General features: G+C 37.2%; 1 protein-coding gene across 4 annotated transcripts in view; it reads left to right on the forward strand.

Annotated features, from left to right (window-relative positions):
• PLCB1 (phospholipase C beta 1) overlaps positions 1-19,029 on the forward strand; it is a 682,758-nt gene that overhangs the window by 484,974 nt on the left and 178,755 nt on the right. For all 4 annotated transcript variants that reach the window (XM_059133978.1, XM_059133980.1, XM_059133982.1 and 1 more), the window contains exons 10-11: positions 7,709-7,855; positions 17,614-17,771. In XM_059133978.1, the coding sequence (XP_058989961.1) occupies positions 7,709-7,855; positions 17,614-17,771 (305 nt within the window). The remainder of the gene's footprint in view (positions 1-7,708; positions 7,856-17,613; positions 17,772-19,029) is intronic.

Here is a 19,029-nt window from a genome sequence, read left to right on the forward strand (position 1 = left end):
ACTGGGACTGAATAAGATGCTAAAAATTTCCAGGAAGAGAAAATAAACAATTTTTTAAAATAGGCCACATAACTGTTTTAAGGATGGTGAATTAATAAGTTTTCAGATCTCTTAATAACCATACTAGAAGCTAAAAGACAATGAAGCAAAATTTCCCACAAAAATTTAAAAGAAAATTTTTTCCAGCCTAGACTCTTATACCCAGCTAAACTAGTAATCAAGTCTGTGAGTGTCATGAAGCCATTTTAGACATACAAGGCTCGAAAATTTTCACACTCATGAACACTTTCTCAGGAATCTACTGACAAATGTGCTACCACTAAAATGAAGAGGCTAACTATGAAAGAGGAAGACATGATATACAAAAAAATGAAAGAACTTCGACAAAGAACAAAGATGAAAGAAATGGAAGTTAATCAATCTAGATTGGAGTAGGCCATAAGACTCCAAAAAGACTTCTTCAAGAAAGTGAAACTGGGAGCACATGTGTTATATTTGAACATATGGCAAGGAGGTTTAGATAACTGATTGAGCATTTGAGTTGAATTCAAGATACATGCAAAGAAATTAAGCAAATGACAAGACAAGACAATTATTAACTACAGGGAAAATTTTAAATTGTGCGTGGGAAGAAAAATAATTATTGGTTTACTACATGACTCAGCCCTGAATAGAATACATAGTCATGATAATATAAGCGCTGAATACTGATCTAAATAAACTACAATGTAACTATCTCAGAAGGATGAGAAGAATGTGTATATGTGCTGTGAGGTAGAGAAAAGAAAGAGCACTATCCTCATCTCCCATGGTGGGAAGTCAAAAAATAGTACTACAAACATTATTTTGAGACATAGGGGTAAATACCAAAAGTATCAACAAAAAGATCTGGAACCATTTGCTTCTAACAAGGGAAAATGAGGGGGCTCATTTCTACTCTCCTTCAGAGTAGAAGTGGTTCTGGGCAGCAGCTATGAAAGAGATCTAATTTTAGAAAACAACACTTGTCTATTGCTTGTGATCCATACTGTTTTCCCCCAGACATCTCATGTATTAGTGTCTGTACATCAGAAGCAAAATAGTGGGGTGGCTTCTTAACTAGCTTTGCCACTCCACCAACTGGCCACACTCAGCCAATTCTCCTCTATCTTATGCCAGACCTGGGCAGTGGAATGGTAAAAGAGAACAGAACTGGACCACAATGAGTTAGACTAGAAGGTTCCTATGTAGCCAACATGAAATTATGAGTTTGCTAAATGGGACTCCAAACTCTTTAGCTACATGTACAGTAGGATATTACCCCAATTGAAAGTAACCTGAACTGCACATCAAAGGGCATCAAAAAAGAATTCTACATGCTATGTTTTTTTGCATCCTGCATGTCAGGACGCTGATGTACACATCCTCATTATTCTCAACTTCTGATACACAGAGTTAGGCCCTCACTACAAATGTGCTCATTAATAACCACCACCAAGTGGTGCCCCAACTTCGGGGTAAGGTCAAGATTTTTGTTCTTCCTGGAGAGACTCGATCTGAACCATCTTTTCTTAGATGCCTGGAACAAAAGGGAGAAAGTTCTGTTGATCTAGCTTTCTAGAAGCCAGTAGATAAAGTGGTCAGGACTTGAGAAGGTTAAAGAACCAGTCCACCAAGCTCTTGATAGACCTTTCTGTTGTAGTCTCCAGAGCTCCCTTTTGTGGACACAGATCCTCCTTACTCTTAATTTTTCCCAAAAGTCATTGGATGTCCCCAAGTTTAGAGAAGGCATCAGAATAGCTTTTACCTCATAAATATACAAGAGCATTTGCATAAGCACTTGTAAGCATGAGAAAAATCCAGCTGAGGGTCACTGGACACATCAATGGTTTTAAAGCATCCCTGGAATATCTCATCTTGTCACAGCAGAGTTTCAAATTTCTGTCTTCCTGAAATGTTCAGGAGGACACCAGAGGAGCCTCAGTCATTATCTGACCCATGGGAGGGAGGGAAGCAGAAGGAGGCAGAGGTATCGTTGCTGGCCATGACCTTCGTGCAACAATGCATGACAGTTTCTTTGCAGCAAAGATATCGCTGAAGAATTATGAGACGTATATTTGGCCCTTAGAGAACATCGTTTTTTCATGCCACTTGCCTCTTTTATCTCTTTCAAGATTGTTTCTTCCCACTGAAGTCAGATCTTTCCACTCATACCTCACCAGTTTCCTTTCTCATCGGACACCAGAGCTTCTGAGCAGAAAAGTTTCATAGAGCTGCGTTTTCTTATTCCTTAAGGGAATTCTATTTTTCCTACTTTGGTAGGTGCCATGATATGAGTGACATGTCCAGTTGGAAATGTACCAATCTTCTATTAAGAAAATATGTAAGCGGCTTTATTTGTAGCCTTTGCAAGCTGGCCTCATCCTTCTGGACTTCTCTTCTTGGTTTTATTCCAGAAAATTGTAGCATTGCTTTTAGTTGTGATTTGATGTTTTCTAATGTCATCCCTATTATGGGACAGTTTGTTTTAATTTAGCTAGTAATCATCCCTAACATATTAAACTACTTGAACTCACTGAGGTTTAGAGGGAGAAGAGACTTAAGAGCCCATATAGGTTACCCAGCCTGTGGTTAAGGAATTTGTCCCCGATCAGTTACTGCTGACAGAAATGGAAGCTAGATTTCTTGTTCTGTTACTAATATTTTTTTTTTTTTTTTTTTTTTTTTAGAAAAGCAGTGTTTCCTATCCTAACTCTCAAGGGTTTTCATTTTTCTATGCTCCTCAGTGGGCCAGGAAAAAAATTTTAAGCAGTTTTGCAAAAACAGTGCAAGGTTGATGGAGAAAGAAGGACTGATACATTTAAGTCAACAGCAATTCTCCAGCTGTAGGTCATATGCAACAAAGGAAAATCCTCTATAAGTGTGCTTTCTGTCCCAGAGCCAGTCAGAACTATTGTTTAAGTTAACTTATTATGCCAAAAAAATCTGCATTTTTGCAAATGTACTCCTGGCCCTCACGACATATGAGCCTACTATGCCTTATCCTTAGTGTTTCATTGACTTTTCTTGACTTTGACATATCTCTGCCTAGTCATTTGATGCATCAGAAACCTTGAATATTGGCTCCTTTATTAGCAAAGCCAAGCTTTGGAGTTGAAAAATTGCCCCCAGGTGTCTGCTCACCTGCAGTCTGCAGTCATATCCTAAACTGTCCTCCAAACTCTTGCATTGTTGGTACTCAAAGTTAAGTAAATTCCTTCACTGGGGATTTTTTCATTATTTGATCAAATTAATTATAAATAGTCCTTGCAAGTACTGACTCACTCAACTCTTATTTTTTTTTTACTGATTTTAATCTAAACTAAAACATTATGTTAAAATCAACTCCTATGAAATAATAAAGATAGAGAAGATAACCGAAGTTTATGTTTAATTGACCTACAGAACATTAATCATCTTTATATACTATTTAGCAATATTTTTATAGGTTTGTGGGGTTTTTGTTTGGGTAATATGCTGACACATACGTATGTATGCCTTAGTGTTTCATAGCCCTCTTTAGCTTTGTCATTTTCCTAGTTTTCTCAGTAATGAATTAAATGAAAGTTTGACACATGTTCTTTGATATATTGTAAAGTATAACTTGATCTTAATTACAGTATCCTCACTTGAGAATAACAAATATATAGCTTTTGTACCCTCCCACTTCTCTGCCCTGCACCCATAAAACATACCAAAATTAGTCATAAGCGTGACTCAGAATTTTTCTCAGCATAAGCCTCCAGAAAGCATTAGACACAATACATGGGCATCAATGTTCAAGTTAAAATTAGTCACCCTTACCATATTGGCATGTTTTGTTTAAAATGCTCTCTAGAGTCACTGGTTGGACCAAAAGATATTTATTCCTGCAAGATAACAGACATGACAGCCTGAGAGTCACCACACCATAAAAACAGTTGGTTTAGTCCCACAGTATTTTATTGCTATCATTTCTATGCCTTCAGAAAGAACATTACACTTGTGAGCTTTCCACACTCCACAGCCCCCTGGTGTGTACAATATTCCATCAATCACATTACTTTTTCTTTTCTGGTCCCTAAGACACTTGCCTGGACTCCCTGTCCTCTGAGAAATAATTGGAGTTAGGGCTGAGCTGGATGAAATTGTCATTGGCATAGGTTAAAAAATGTCAACATTAGCAATTTCATATGACTAGACCTGATCGGACCAAAGAATCAAAATGATGCTCTCCTTGGTGATCTTCCAATTTGACATGAACTTATTTCCTATTTTGAATCACTAATCAGCCCCCGAGCCCCCGCAAAAGGGCTGATTGAACAGCTACGGTGCACAAAGCACTGTGGTAGATTCCAGGACGACAAGGATACAAACGCGCACCCTGCTTTGGGGGAGCTCACACCTGGTTTGCAAGGCATGAATGATCTTACTTTCTTTGAGTTCTGTGAAGGCAGAACAGAGGTCTGTGCTTCACGGTGCTTTATTTTTCTGTGGACCCATTGCATGGTAGATGTTTGATGACTCTTTGTTAAACAAGATGGTAGAGAAGTGGAAGGTAATGAGAGAAGCAAAAAGGAAAGGAAAGAAGGAGGGAGGAATGGGCACTAATGGAAGAAGCTGCCACGTTGGACGTGTCACAGAAAGAAAGGAGGACAATGACGAAATTGTTGTTTTTTTAAATGTATTTCTAATGAGTTTGATACTCCAGAATCGTTTTTTTTTTAAGATTTTATTTATTTATTTGACACAGAGAGAGAGAGAGAGCATAAGTAGGCAGAGAGGAAAGCAAAGAGAGGGGAGAAGCAGGTTCCCTGCTGAGCAGAGAGCCCAATATGGGTCTCGATCCCAGGACTCTAGGATCATGACCTGAGCCGAAGACAGAGGCTTAACCCACTGAGCCACCCAGGTACCCCTGCAGAATAATTTTTATTTTTTTATTGTTTTTATTTTTTTTTTTATTTTTTAAGATTTATTTATTTATTTATTTGACAGAGAGAGATCGCAAGTAGGCAGAGAGGCAGGCAGAGAGAGAGAAGGAAACAGGCTCTCTGCTGAGCAAAGAGCCCGATGTGGGGCTCTATCCCAGGACCCAGAGATCATGACCTGAGCCGAAGGCAGAGGCTTAACCCACTTTGCCACCTAGGCACCCCCAGAATAGTTTTTAAAGCCATCTATTGAAATAGCTTTGACTCTCCATGCGTTGATTTTAGTTTGTTTCCAAAATGAAGCCATTCTGAAAGGATATACGCATTTAACTATAAATGAATTTTAAAACCAAGGCTTCGGGCGCAGTACCCAAAGCGTTCTCATCAACAGTAGAATGTTTGGAACAATTGCTTTGTTAGGTGTTGGCGATTTGAAGGTACAAATTATGGCATCTATTAAAAATGTGCACAAACAGGAGAGCCTGGTGGGCTCGGTCATGGGAGCATGAGGCTCTAGCTCTCGGGGTTATGAGTTTGAGCCCCACATTGGGTAGATAGATTACTTAAAAATAAACTCTTTTTTAAAAAAGATTTTATTTATTTGAGGGAGAGAGAGAATGAGAGCAGCAGAAGTGTGGGAAGGTCAGAGGGAGAACCAGACCCCCTGCTGAGCAGGAAGCCTGATGTGGGACTCCATCCCAGGACTCCAGGATCATGACCTGAGCTGAAAGCAGTTACTCAACCAATTGAGCCACCCAGGCATCCTACTTAAAAATAAACTCTTGGAAAAAAAAAATTCATACAAACATAGCAGGATGAAGACCTTCATGTCCTATTTCTTACTTCTAAGGCACGAAAATAGTAAAGGCAATTTAGCTGTGTCCCCAGAAGTGGGAAAAATATTTATTATTTTGAGACATATATTAGATGTGAAAAGATTTACAGTGGCTCCTGGGTGGCTCAGTCAGTTAAGTGTCTGACTCTTAATTTTGGATCAGGTTACAATCTTGGGGTCCCAGGATCGAACCCCACATCATGTACCATGCTCAGGGAGGCATCTGTCTCTCCCCTTTTCCCTCTTGCTCTGCCCCTCCTCTCACACGCTCTCTTTATCTGTCAAATAAGTACATAAAGAAAAGATTCAGACTATGGTAAATAGTTAACACTAGCTTTGACACTTGTAGATGATATAGCTCTTATCATTCGAGAGTAATGTTCAATAAAAATAGAATTATTGTGTATTGTGTTTTTACCTGCAAGGTTAGAGTAGGGGTGAAGAGAAGAAAAAAAAACACTGGTGAAAGAGTAACTTGTTAGAACTTTAACAGAAAGCAAATTAGTTATATATACTAAAAGCCTTAAAAATGTGCATTGTCTTGAACCAGCTGTTGTATTCCTGGGAATTCATCTTAAGGAAACAATTAAGGGTTTGAACAAAGAGTTAACCATCAGAGCATTCAGTACAATGTCACTTACTCTAGTGAAAAATTAGAAATAACTTTATTGTCCAATGATAAGGGAATATTACTTAGTCATGCTATGGTTACATATTTATACATATAAAATACAAATGTTATACATATAAAATACAAATATTACAGATTACATGACAATTTTTATCATATATTGTTCCACCAATACAAAGGTTATTATTCCAATTAAGTTTAATCTAATAAAATTAATAAATGATTGCACCTTCAACAAATATTACACACACACACCTTTTTTTTTTTTTTTTTTTTTTTTTTGTTGGAAGCATATACACCAAGATCTTAACAGCACCTATGTCTGAATAAAGAGTTAGGCATGTTTAGAGAAATTTTAGTTTTCCTGTTTGTTCATCTCAGTGCCTATTTTTTTTTTTTTAAGCAAACGTACAACACTATTATGTTAACATAAAACTGTTTCACCAAGAAGAAAGAAATGCTACCCTCTAATGTTTACAAGCAATGTCTCCACTGCTCTTAAATGTGCTGGGATTTTGGAGGCTCTGATTGTTAAGGTTGAAGAAATAAACTTGTGGCAATGAATCAAAAGAGTGAGGATGGCCTTTCTGGGCATTCCATAAAGATTACTGCAATAAAGATAAAGGATTATCTCAATATTTAGCATTAGTCACTTCAGAGAGGTTACAGCAAAAGCAAAAATTCTAAATAGGGCCCAAGTAAACAGAAGTGTGCGTCATGGCCCTTCCATTTGAAGTAGTCATTCTACACAAGAAATTTTAAAACCTCTTTGTTTCTGAACATTCAATTTTTTATGCCTGGGACAGACTCATTTGTAATCATCTGTAGTTTCTGTTTCAGAGAAAAAGATCATTAATTGAAAATACTTCTGCCTTATTTTAAATAATAAAGCCACTCATGAATAACTTTTTTGATTATCAAAGTAACATATATACAATAACAGAAAATTTGGAAATTCACTCCTAATTGTATTACCCAGAGATAAGCGCTAATAACATTTTGATGTCCATCCATAAAGTTGATAACCATTTAATTTAAAAACAAGAGATTGGTATTTAGGTATTTAAATCCTCTGAAAGTCAGGGAGGTTCATGTAAATGTATTTTTCTCCATTCTCTGTGGCATTGGTAGATAATTGTGAAATAATGTAATCCTCGACTTCTGTTATCCATGTTAAAATGCAATTGTGGCTATTGTCTTCTACCTTGGATGTACCAGAGTTTTCAGGAAAAAGAAAAAAAAAGTTCAAGCGACATGATACCAGTACTCCGTAGAAAGGACACTTTCACATTCTTCTTAACTCTTTATTTCCTCCAGGACAGATATCAGTGGATGGCTTTATGCGCTATCTGAGTGGAGAAGAAAATGGAGTCGTTTCACCTGAGAAACTGGATTTGAATGAAGATATGTCTCAACCCCTCTCTCACTATTTCATCAATTCCTCACACAACACCTACCTCACAGGTACGAATTCATAGTTCTCTGACAATGACTTTAGGCCATCTCCCCAAATTTCACCAACCCCTACTTTCTGTTGTTCAGAAGGGAAGGCGTGTATTCTTTCATTTCCTATAAAACGCCTCTGAGAACTGAGTTCTGGGAGCAGTTTCCGGCTGTAAGACGTCATATCACATATCACTTCTTCACAACGTATCTCTTCCCCAGTTTTTAAGTCTTCTAGAACATATCACATCTGGTATCTTTGAGCCAATGGAATTTTTGTGCAACTGAACTACTTCTTCAGTGGACTTCAAGCCTTTGGCAATACTCTGGATTGTCTTCATGTACAGGAAATTTCCAAAGCATGCTTGACTTATGTATGACTTCAAGGCAAATAGCTAATTTTTCCCAAGGTAGAATGGAGCTTTAGATGTAAACAGATTTAACCCTGAATGACAACCTATACTTCTTTGTAAATAGGGACATGTGGTTTGTATTGCAGGATAGATGGGCAAAGCTAAGAAGAATATAATGACAAGGGAGACCCAGGCATTGTATTTTCAGGGGTGTCGAAGAGAATTTCATAGTCCCAGTTACATGAGACATAAGCAGTTCTTTCATCTAAATTCCTTAAGGCGATCCGTTGATCCCAGTACAAATGTAGGTTGTATTGGTATCAAATGGGGCACTGGCCTGGTGTCCCACACTCAGTGAAAAAATAGCTTAGAATAAAAATGAATCTGCGACAGAGAGAGCAAAGTAGCCTCCAGACAGCGAGAGTGAGCTGTCTCAGGATGCTTCCGTATAATCGAGAGCATCAGGACAGAACCACATAGTCTGAGTTCTGGTCAGTCAAAATGCAGTTGTATGTTCTCTATAAAAACTGGGAGGCTCTCAGGCATCCTGTTTTGTTTCAACTGGCATTATCTACTAGGAGAGATGCATGCCAAAAACTAACTAGATTCATATTTGGTTCATCCTAACTTTTATTCTTGTCATTTCTTGTTGCATAAGAAGTCACTCAAAAATTCAGTGACATAAAATACTCACTATATTATTTTGCTCCATTTTCTGTATGTCAGGAATTCAGAGAGGGCATGAGAGGAGATGGCTTGTCTCTCTTTCCTGGTGTCCTGGGCTTCAACTGCCAAATAAGTGTCTGGGGATAATGCAAACACATTGGATGCTGGAATCATCTGGATGCTTCTCCAACATGTCTGGAACTTGAGCTCAGTTAGGACTACTCATCTTTTGCCTATGAGCCTTACCATGTAGCTTGGGCTTCCTCACAGTATGGCAGCCCCAGCATAGGTAGACATGGCTGCAAGAACAGATGTCCCAAAGAACAAGGAGGAAGCTTAATTGCCTTATTATACTTCACCTCTGAAGTTCTGTGTGGTCACTTCTTTATTTGTCAAAACAGTCACAAACCTACCCGGATTCAAAGGCAGAAAACATAAACCATAGGTCTCATTGGAAGGAGTGTTTTTAATTTTTTATCTTCTCAGTGGAGTCTTAATCTTATTTGGTACCATCAATGAATTTAACATTCTGGTGAATGTTAATGAACCCTTCTAAGTGTAGTGATAAATGCATATAATAAAATATATAGGATGAAAGAGGAGATAATTTCTAACAAAATACTTTTATCAAATATTAAAAAAGAGATGTGTGGTAAAATAACATATTTCTATAAGCACAATTTAAATATTAGTATAAATAATATTGTGACTATTTGCAATAATGGAACATAATATGAAAATATCTGTGATTTCTCCTTATGGCTCACAATTCTGCTTGTACTGCTGTGATTTGTGACCTGCATTTATAACTGAAGAGATATTACATTTTACATAGAGGTTGAAATTAAAGGCATAATCTTGTTTCTCATTCAAGTTTGAGGAGACTGACAGAACCTCATTAAGATCTTTCAGTTGATAGCTTCCTAAACAATATACCTATAAAGACTGGCAGATGACAGCATCTTGCATTTGTCATATACTTAGGACCACAATATTCCTAAAAATACAGAAGCATATTTTCAGTTCGATTTTGGACATCATACGTGGTTTCACCTGCCTGAAAGTCATGATATGCAATAATTTTACTAAGAGTCCATTTTAAGTCCTTCCAACTGATGTATTTACATTCATGAGTATCTATATTATTTGTCTTATAATCAATGAAGCAATGGTAGCAAAATGATTGAATAATAAGACTAACTGGATACACCATCTACTAGTTTTACCTTCTCTCAGAATAGAGTCTCTTTGCTTATCTTTATGGATTTATGGTTTTCAGATCTTATGTAGGTTCACCAACAACAGGCAGTGTTCTCTTTTCAGTACTCAAATTGTCTCAGTTTTCGTCGATGGCTTCTATAGTCTCTTGACATGACCCATTGATCTTTGAAAATGTCTTTGCTTTCTGGCATATAAAGATCTTCCAGGCTCATCGTGTTCCTTTCTGCACCACCACAGAATCAGACTTTTCCCCAAATGACCTTTGTTTTCCTTCAGTGAAAAAAAAAATGTACGGATAACAACAATTTGAACCCTACATCATGGAACATTGTTTCTGGACCATTTCAGTGAACAAAGCAAGAAAAGATACATTTGTGTCTGAACTGTTCTAGCTCACAAAACTATTTTCATTCCCATCTTCTAATTTATTTAAATTGCTGATTCTATAACCGTGCTTTCTTTATCAATCTTGATACCTATGAAATTATACATAATCAATTCATTTGCTTTACTAACAACACAATAATAGCTCCGAGAAAATTATTTGGTATCAGTAGGAATGATAAAACTACAGAATACTGTTCAGTTTTTCTCTGCAATTCGTTTTTGTTGTTTTTAACTGCATTTCATTAAGGATTCTTCGTCCAGTGAATTTCTTCCAGAGTCACTCATTCACCCTTCCTCTGAATAACTTGGTAAGCACAGATGTGTTTGAGAATTTGGCTTCATTGTGTTGGCTTGGTTTTAGGGTGTTAGCATATTAATAGCTAATAGTTATCCGTAGTTGGAACTTTCAGTTACTAGGAAAAAGAAGGGTCTACTCTCTTTTTTGATGAAGAAAGAGCTCAAATAACTATCTCCAATTTCAAAATAAAAGTTTCATATCACTATCACCTGATACACATGATTTCTGACCAAGTAAATCAATTCTCTCTCCCACTATTCAATTTCTTGTAGCATTAGAATCACAAATTTTCAAATATTCAGGTTTAAAACTATGTTATCTATGTGAAACCATATCCTGATCTTTATTTATTTTTTTAACTTGTTCACTTTTCTGAACCATATATTATTTTACTGAGGTTTGCATTATATAAATCCACATGTTTACAGTGTCACCTTATCCCAATACCAGTCAAAATTTTTCATTTTCCTACAGGGAATTAAAAAGAAGATTCATATAGTTAACAACAAAAAAATGTATGTATAAATTCTAATATGGGCTTTGGATGTTTTGTTTGAAATTCTCTTTGACTTATTAGTACAATCTGGTTTTACCTCATATGATATTATTAGTATCCTTGCTTTAATTATAGAGAAACCTAATGTAGAACTCTCCCAGAGGCTTTTGAATATAACATTGATGATATAGAAGTCCAAGCTTCCCAAAGCCAATTAAGAATATTATAAAATAAAGTTATAACCAATGTATAACCTAACAGAAACCAATTAAATGTTAAAATCAATACCTAGAAAGTAAGATTTTATTATATTTTATAAGCATTTCCAGAACAAGAAGAAACTTTTTCTATAGAAATATTATTTTGTATAGGGGGAATGTGATGGAAAAAGGAGTTTCCTACTCAAATGAGTTTTTAAAATGCTAGGTACAACCAAAGTTGGCATCTATTGCAGTGTGTTTTAAATGTAGGAAAAAGCTTAGAGAGGTTATGGTTATGATCAGACGTCTCCCCTCACTGTTACCACCCTATTTATTTTCCTATAGCATATTATGAACTAGTATTCCTGAGAAATGCTAGTCTAGATTCAAATAAGGAGGATTTTGATATTTGGAATGTTGTCTTCCAAACATTCAAAGGAACTATAAAAATTAAATGTACAGTGTGAAAACCAATCAATTTAGCAGTATGTTATTATTATTATGTCTATTTCTTTACTCATTATTGCTCCTTTATTGACCATCAAGATGTCCAAAAGGAAAAATAAATAGGATCATTGAGAGAAATATATGTACAGAATGAGATGATTTTTAATTACGATGGTCATTTTTCTAGGGTTTTGGATAGTCTTGGCAGTCCATCAAGTAGTGATTGTGTTTTAAATTATTGTTTTTCTTTGGGAATCCACCCTTATGACTCAAAACGAAATTCTCTAAGGACAGAACAGTATGCATTCATTTCAACCTATACTTTTTCAGCTTTTCATAAATCTTCCCATAATCCAATCCCTTTGAGAGATAATGGCTCCAGACTCATGGACAAAGCAAAGTAGTGTATCTCTGAATAATTAACATCCTCATTCAGCTTAGAAAGACAAAATAGATTTGAGGTTTTTGTTATCCGCTGATGAATTAAATTATCTGATTGAATATGTCAAATAATTATTCAACTCCTCTTCTCACATATATGCTCTGGACTGCAGAAAAGTTCTAGGAATAATTCAAGGCATAGTTTTACCCTTGTCCAGACTGAGCGTCACTCTGCTTTCCCATCTCTCCTACTCTTTTAACCCTTAACTTATGTAACCTTTTATAACTTAGTTTTGGTGTAAAATACACACAAACCTATGAAAGTTAAATGGTAGAATGGAAGATGATGTTTAGCAAATAGACGACATTCAGATCTTCCTTTGAGAAAATTAACTCTTCTAAGCCTTAGTTTCTTTGTTTGGGAAATGAAGATAAACTGAGACAGCCAGAGTACTTTTGGCCGTAAGTAATAGGATATTGTTACTTAGTGACTTAAATGGTAAGGGATTTATTATCAATCTCAACAAGAAGTCCAGGAGCAGAGTGGTTCAGGGTTGATTAAATCAAAGATTCACGGTGTCATCAGAGACCCAGATGCTTTCTGTCTCTTTGCTCCCCTTATGGCTGCAAGTCCCTGTCTTGTGGCCCTTTGTACAAGTGAGGTGGCCCCTTACCATGTAGCCTTTCCTTTATGCTCTATTAGATATAGCCCAAAGCTACACTACACAGCAATCCCTACATTAATCACTAATGTAGAACTCCAGTACATGATCAGGAAGAATTAAGATTTACCTTAGGACTGAGGACGGGATCCTAAACCTTATCAGAACCTTAATTAAATAGAATCTAAATAGAATTCTACTGGTGAGGAGAAAGAGAAAGAAAGGGAAACCAGAAGTGCAAGGTTGAGGTGAGAGTTCAAATTCCCTGGTACGTGAGAACATCTCCATTATGTGTACTATATGGGTAAGGGTAAGGAATAGGTCTCATGAAATTTTTGCATCCCAGGAACCAGTATTTTGCCTCCCACAGAGGACATGTTTGGGAATGTATCCAGACCCTAATAATAAGTAAGCGTAAGTTGCTTCCCCACTTTCTCACCTAAGCCACCTTATGGCCATTCAATCCATGTTGAAGACAGTTTCATGGTCTCCCTGGGCTGGCAGGTACTATGCAAGAGACATCAGATCAAACTCATGCCCCTAGAAATGGTCAAGATGAATAACACATCCTATATATTTTGGACAGTTTCCTTAACTGTAACTGTGGGATGAGGTGACCCGAATGGCTGACACCGCATTGAAAGCAAAAGGAGAAATAGTTCCTATCTCCCTTTATTGAAGGAGATACTCTTTATTGAAGAAGACCATAGAATTAACAAATGTGTCACATTCTGGAAACTTTTTGCATGGAGGTTGAAAAGAAGACAATACATAATGATAACTATAAATATAGACAATACCTCAGAAGCCTGTATTAATAGAGGGGTTGTTATTTTCAGTTTTCTGGTGTCTTCCATCCATGGATGCCTTGGATAATCTTAGACAAAGCACATCGAATGTAGCCAGCTCACCAACGTGAATGCAGTCAAGTGAGAAGTTGCAGAGCTATGACTTGGGGCAGTATTATGAATTAGTCTGAGATGGAGCTTTGGCTCCCAAGTTCAATTATGGACTTGGAATGTTCTCCAAAGGGTATTCACAGCCAGGCAGCGGTGATGTCAGATACTAGTTTCAGAAATAACAAGGGTTGAGGGACTCATGACATATCATTAATCCCAACCCCAGGCAATTCCCTGGCCCCGAAACTATATATATTGGATGTAATAAAATGGAAATACAATGGGTGGGTTGGATATAACCAAGAAGAGTTAGGAATCCTAGGCGAGAAAAATAAACGAGGTTTGAGGATTTAGGCCGAGAAGGACGAAAAATTGGAGAATATGAATACATATTTGGAAAAAAATCTCCGTAAATGAAGGAAAACACAGAGGAAACCTAAGATGTATGCCAAGGAATAGGACAGTTATGGGTAAATGTGAGTTTTCTTAAAATGTGCTTTTTTGGGGGAGGCTTCCATTTCTAATAAAGACTATTCACTTTAAGATTGAACAACAGTTGATTTTGGAAAGCTTTGGGGCGTAGGTGTTGGACAATAAACACAACATAGACTCTCTCTCTCTCTCTCTCATGTTCTGTTCTTTAGTTGTTTTTTTTTCCCCCTTCATATTCCTTTTCATCTCACAACCCCAACCCCATGACTTACCATGTCTTTAAAAACATTAATTGATCCACATTCAAAAAGTACATCAAATTCCTCTTATTCTTGAATGATAAAAAAAAAAATGCATGCAAATCCAAAGAAATGTTTCTAGAAATTTTTAAAATCTTTTTTGACTGAAAACTCTAGTGTGAATTAGGTACTTATCGACTTCAATCTACCATTAAACCTTATCTAGCTTATAAACCCATGGCAACTTCCCTACTGAAGTTAGAAACACTCAACAACCCATTAATGAAATAGACTCAGAAATCATAATGGTATTGGATAGTCAGTAATCCATTGGATAGTCAATATTCTAGATAGTACACAAGAAAATCTGCTCTGCTCTTTAATAAACTACAATTTTCTGCAGGAACTAACATTTTTAATGAGTTAACTGAATATTCTTTGAATTCTTCACTCCCTTAATCTTTCCCTTAAGCTTAAAAAATCGTGCAAATGACAACCTTTTCTCCTCATGCTCACTGTCCCCTTCCCCTTTTCTACTGTAGCAGAGACTTTTATTACAACAAACTTTGAAACAATTATAAATGGCAAATTGATTATCTAGCATCAGGAACTTTCTAGATTACTTTGTCAGCATTTCTTCTTTTGCAGACACATTTGTGTGTTTAAAATGCCCTATTTTTTTAGCAGAGAAAAGTGATTATGAAAACCTACTTAACCAGCCTTTCATGCATTTACTAGGGCTCCATAGAACTCAAGAATGTCATCCTTTTGTTATGCTGATGTTTGGGTATTGTGACATGCATATAAAAATAAAATTAAGCCAACAGGCTTAATCCCATTTTCTTTGTCCTATGTGTCTCCACCAGGCAGAGCTTGTCGATTCCAGTCATTTCGACAGTTTTCTTCAGTTTGTCATTTTTTAACTATTTAAAAAATGATGGAGACTTATAGAGTGGACATCAGAGAAACTCTTTAATGTGGAAAACCAAAAACTTACATTTGTGTGTTGATGGTGGGTTTGTCTTGAAAGTTATTTATTATTAATCTTTAAAAAACTAACTTATCAAGAAATTAGTACCTTCCAATAACTACTTAAATGAAATACAAATTGTTTGGCTTCCATTCTTTTCCTCACACTTTACAAGTGCCTTGATTATTACAATTCTTATCACTTTACTGGAGGATTTCAGTTCTGTTCACAAAGGTTTTAAATTTTGAGAAAGTATATCAATTTTATTTTCCTCTGTTGCTTGCTTTTGGGGTCATATGTACAAAACCACTGTCTAATTCAGGTCACCAATATTTATCCCTATGTTTTCTTCTAAGAGTTTTATAGTTTTATGTCTTATATTGTAAAGGCCTACTTAGCCAGAGCGATTCCATCTGGTTAAACAGTGATTTTGTTGTCTATACAGTAAAATTTAAACTGTCCCTGCCCCTTCCCCCAAGGGAACTTTCTTAAAAACAAGTCCCGGAAACCAGTCCCAGTAACAAAGCCCAAATACAAGGGTGGGTCAGGCCAGGTGGAGACATCCAATCAGTGGGGGTGCATACTGTCTTCCTAGCTACCAAGGAGTATAGGCCCCACCCTTTGGGTGCTCTTTGAGCACCAATTCTGACCAAGGTGATAGGCTAGTTCAAATATCTGCTATAGGGTAAATTGTAATTCAGTTGGTCACTTAGGTGTGACCTAGAGTGACTGTGCAGCTTTCTCTCTGTGTTATAATCTCATTGGCCACCTGTGTGTGGCCAGGCCCAATCACATGGCCTTTGCCCTTAACAGCTAGTCTGTAAGGCAGAGAGAGGTTGCCCTCTCTGTAAGAGGCATGGCCCTGAACGGTAGGTTTGATTCTCAATGCTTGGCACGAAATAAAGCTTTGCTTGACCTTCGCTTTGTATCAGTCTCGCTCCTTTGTTAACGGACCCAACAATATTTAGGAGCTTAATCAATTTTGAGTTAACATTTCTTTTTTGTTGATGATGTGAGACGGAGATCCAACTTCATTATTTTGCATGGGGCTATCGAGTGGTCCTTGCACTATTTGTTGAAAATAATATGTTCTGCAATGAATTGTCTTGGCACCTTTTTTGTAAGTCAACTGGCTATAAATGTGAAAGTTTATTTCTATACCCTCCGTTCTATTCCATTGATCTATATGTCCTTATGCCAGTAACACACTGTTTTGTAGTTTTGTAGTTAAGTTTTGATATTGGGAAATGTACGTCCTCCAACTTTATTCTTATTTTTCAAGGTTGTTTTGGCCCTTGGAGTCCTTTACATTTCCGTAGGAATTTTAGGTTCAGCTTGTTAATTTATGTAAAAAATCCATCTAGGCTTTCTATAGGAATTTAACTTGTAAATAAATTTGGGCAGCAGTACATCTTAGCAATGTTAAGTCTTATGTTCCATGAACATGGGTTGTCTTTCCATTTATTTAGGTCTCCTTTAATTTTTTTGGCACTGCTTTATAATTATTAAAGAATATGTTTTACAGTTTTTTCGTTACATTTAAGTTTATTCCTAAAAATGTATTCCACTTTTGAAAAGAAAATGTTCAACTCTTCTAAGCATTTGTTCCTTGGACAAACATGGGATAAGTGTTCATTTAAAACAGAATAACCTTAAAGATCCAGATTAAAAGACTGAGTTTTGAATTTTAATCTTAGATCTTCCATTTACCAGCTTTGGAAACTTGGGCCCACAAAGTGCTCTTTGCCATTTTCATTCTCTGAAAATAAATATTTAAAAAATGAAGGTAGTTACACAAGAGAGGTTTTTATGAAGATTAAATGTAGTAGTACATGTAAAGTCAGAACTATAATTGGCACATGGTAAGCAGTTAGGAAACATGAGCTCTTGTTACTGTTACAATGTTCTTTTCCTTCTATTCTCTCTCCCTGAAACTGCTGCTAGGGAGCCACAATTACCTGTGGGATTATGCCACTAACGTCTGGTATGTTGAGCCAGAAGGTTGAGAACAGCTACACAAGCTCTTCAGCTCTTTGTTTTCCCATTGTTAGGAAGGTTTTCTAGGAAGCCCTCCATGTCTTCCTTGCTTTGTAGGATTCTAAGGATCATTTTGTTGGTGCTTTTACAGCTGGCCAGTTGGCTGGAAACTCCTCTGTCGAGATGTATCGCCAAGTGCTTCTGTCTGGTTGTCGCTGTGTGGAGTTGGACTGCTGGAAGGGACGGACTGCTGAAGAGGAACCAGTCATCACCCACGGGTTTACCATGACAACCGAAATATCCTTCAAGGTAGAGTGAATAAATATTGCTGATAGAAGAAACTAGAGAGGGGCACCTGGGTGGCTCTTGGGTTAAAGCATCTGCCTTCAACTCAGGTCATGATCCCAGGGTCCTGGAATTGAGCCCTGCATCAGGCTCTCTGTTCAGCGGGGAGACTGCTTCCCTTCCTCTCTCTCTGCCTGCCTCTCTGCCTACTTCTCTGTCTGTCAAATAAATAAATAAAATCTTAAAGAGAAGAAGAAGAAGAAGAAGAAGAAGAAGCAACTAGGGAAACCTGAACCCTTTTGGGTAAAGCTTCCTAAGGTTGAAAGTACCAATGGTTATAATTAAGTCCATAGGCTACTAATCATCTTTGCAGTCAGAGGCTAAAATTTAGTAGTGTATTATTGGGTAATTAGCATCATATCATGGGGAATTGTGGCATCTCAGGAGAAGTACCTTAGAGAGGACTTACAGGATTTGGACTTATATTAGGTGATTTGGGTGAGGGTTCAAGAAAGTAAGGTTAAGCTATAGATGATTGGGTAGAACCAATAAGCAGAACTAATCCTGTGATTGGTTACCTTAATAAATCCTATCTAGGAGGTAAGATTAAAGCTGTAATTGATAAGGAACTTCAGCCATCTTTATTAGCCAGGATGAGTGTATGTTTGGTCAGCTCCCTTCTTTTTCCACACCAGGCTCCATCCTACATCATAAAGGGCCTAATACTCATGTATATGGACACAGAAGCTGGAATAACCAAGTTATGTTCACATGCCCTGAAAAGAGCCATCCCCAGGAGCTTGGAATAATTTGGGTGGGGGAATTCTGGGACTCTAGGTACCCAGAGAACAATCTGGAAAGAGAATATATGGGCTATAGAAGAAATGTGCTTTTTTACTGACTCAGGCTTCTCACCTCTTTGGAAGTAAACTAGAAAGGAAGGGCCAGAGGACAACCTGTAGAGCACAAATTCCGAGGCATGACCCCCATTACCTGTGTTAGCTGGGTCTCAAGACAGAACTGGCTCTGGGTCACTAACTCTTGCCCTAAGCAACCAAGAAAATAGTCCAAGTGTGTGGATAGCTAAGGTAAGGAGGGTGGGGGGGAACAAAGCCATTGAAAATGGGGTGGTCAGAGTGCTGAGAGGATATTGGAGGAATTATACATTAATGTCCCCAAGATTGGTGACAAATCTTTGGATGAAGAAGTAAGATACTTTCCTAAGTCTTTGCTGAATGAGGGGAAGCTCAATAAATGGCACGAGAGAGGAAGTGGTAAAAGC

The sequence above is a fragment of the Mustela lutreola genome, chromosome 9, assembly GCF_030435805.1.
Source record: "Mustela lutreola isolate mMusLut2 chromosome 9, mMusLut2.pri, whole genome shotgun sequence".
NCBI classification, from domain to species: domain Eukaryota; kingdom Metazoa; phylum Chordata; class Mammalia; order Carnivora; family Mustelidae; genus Mustela; species Mustela lutreola.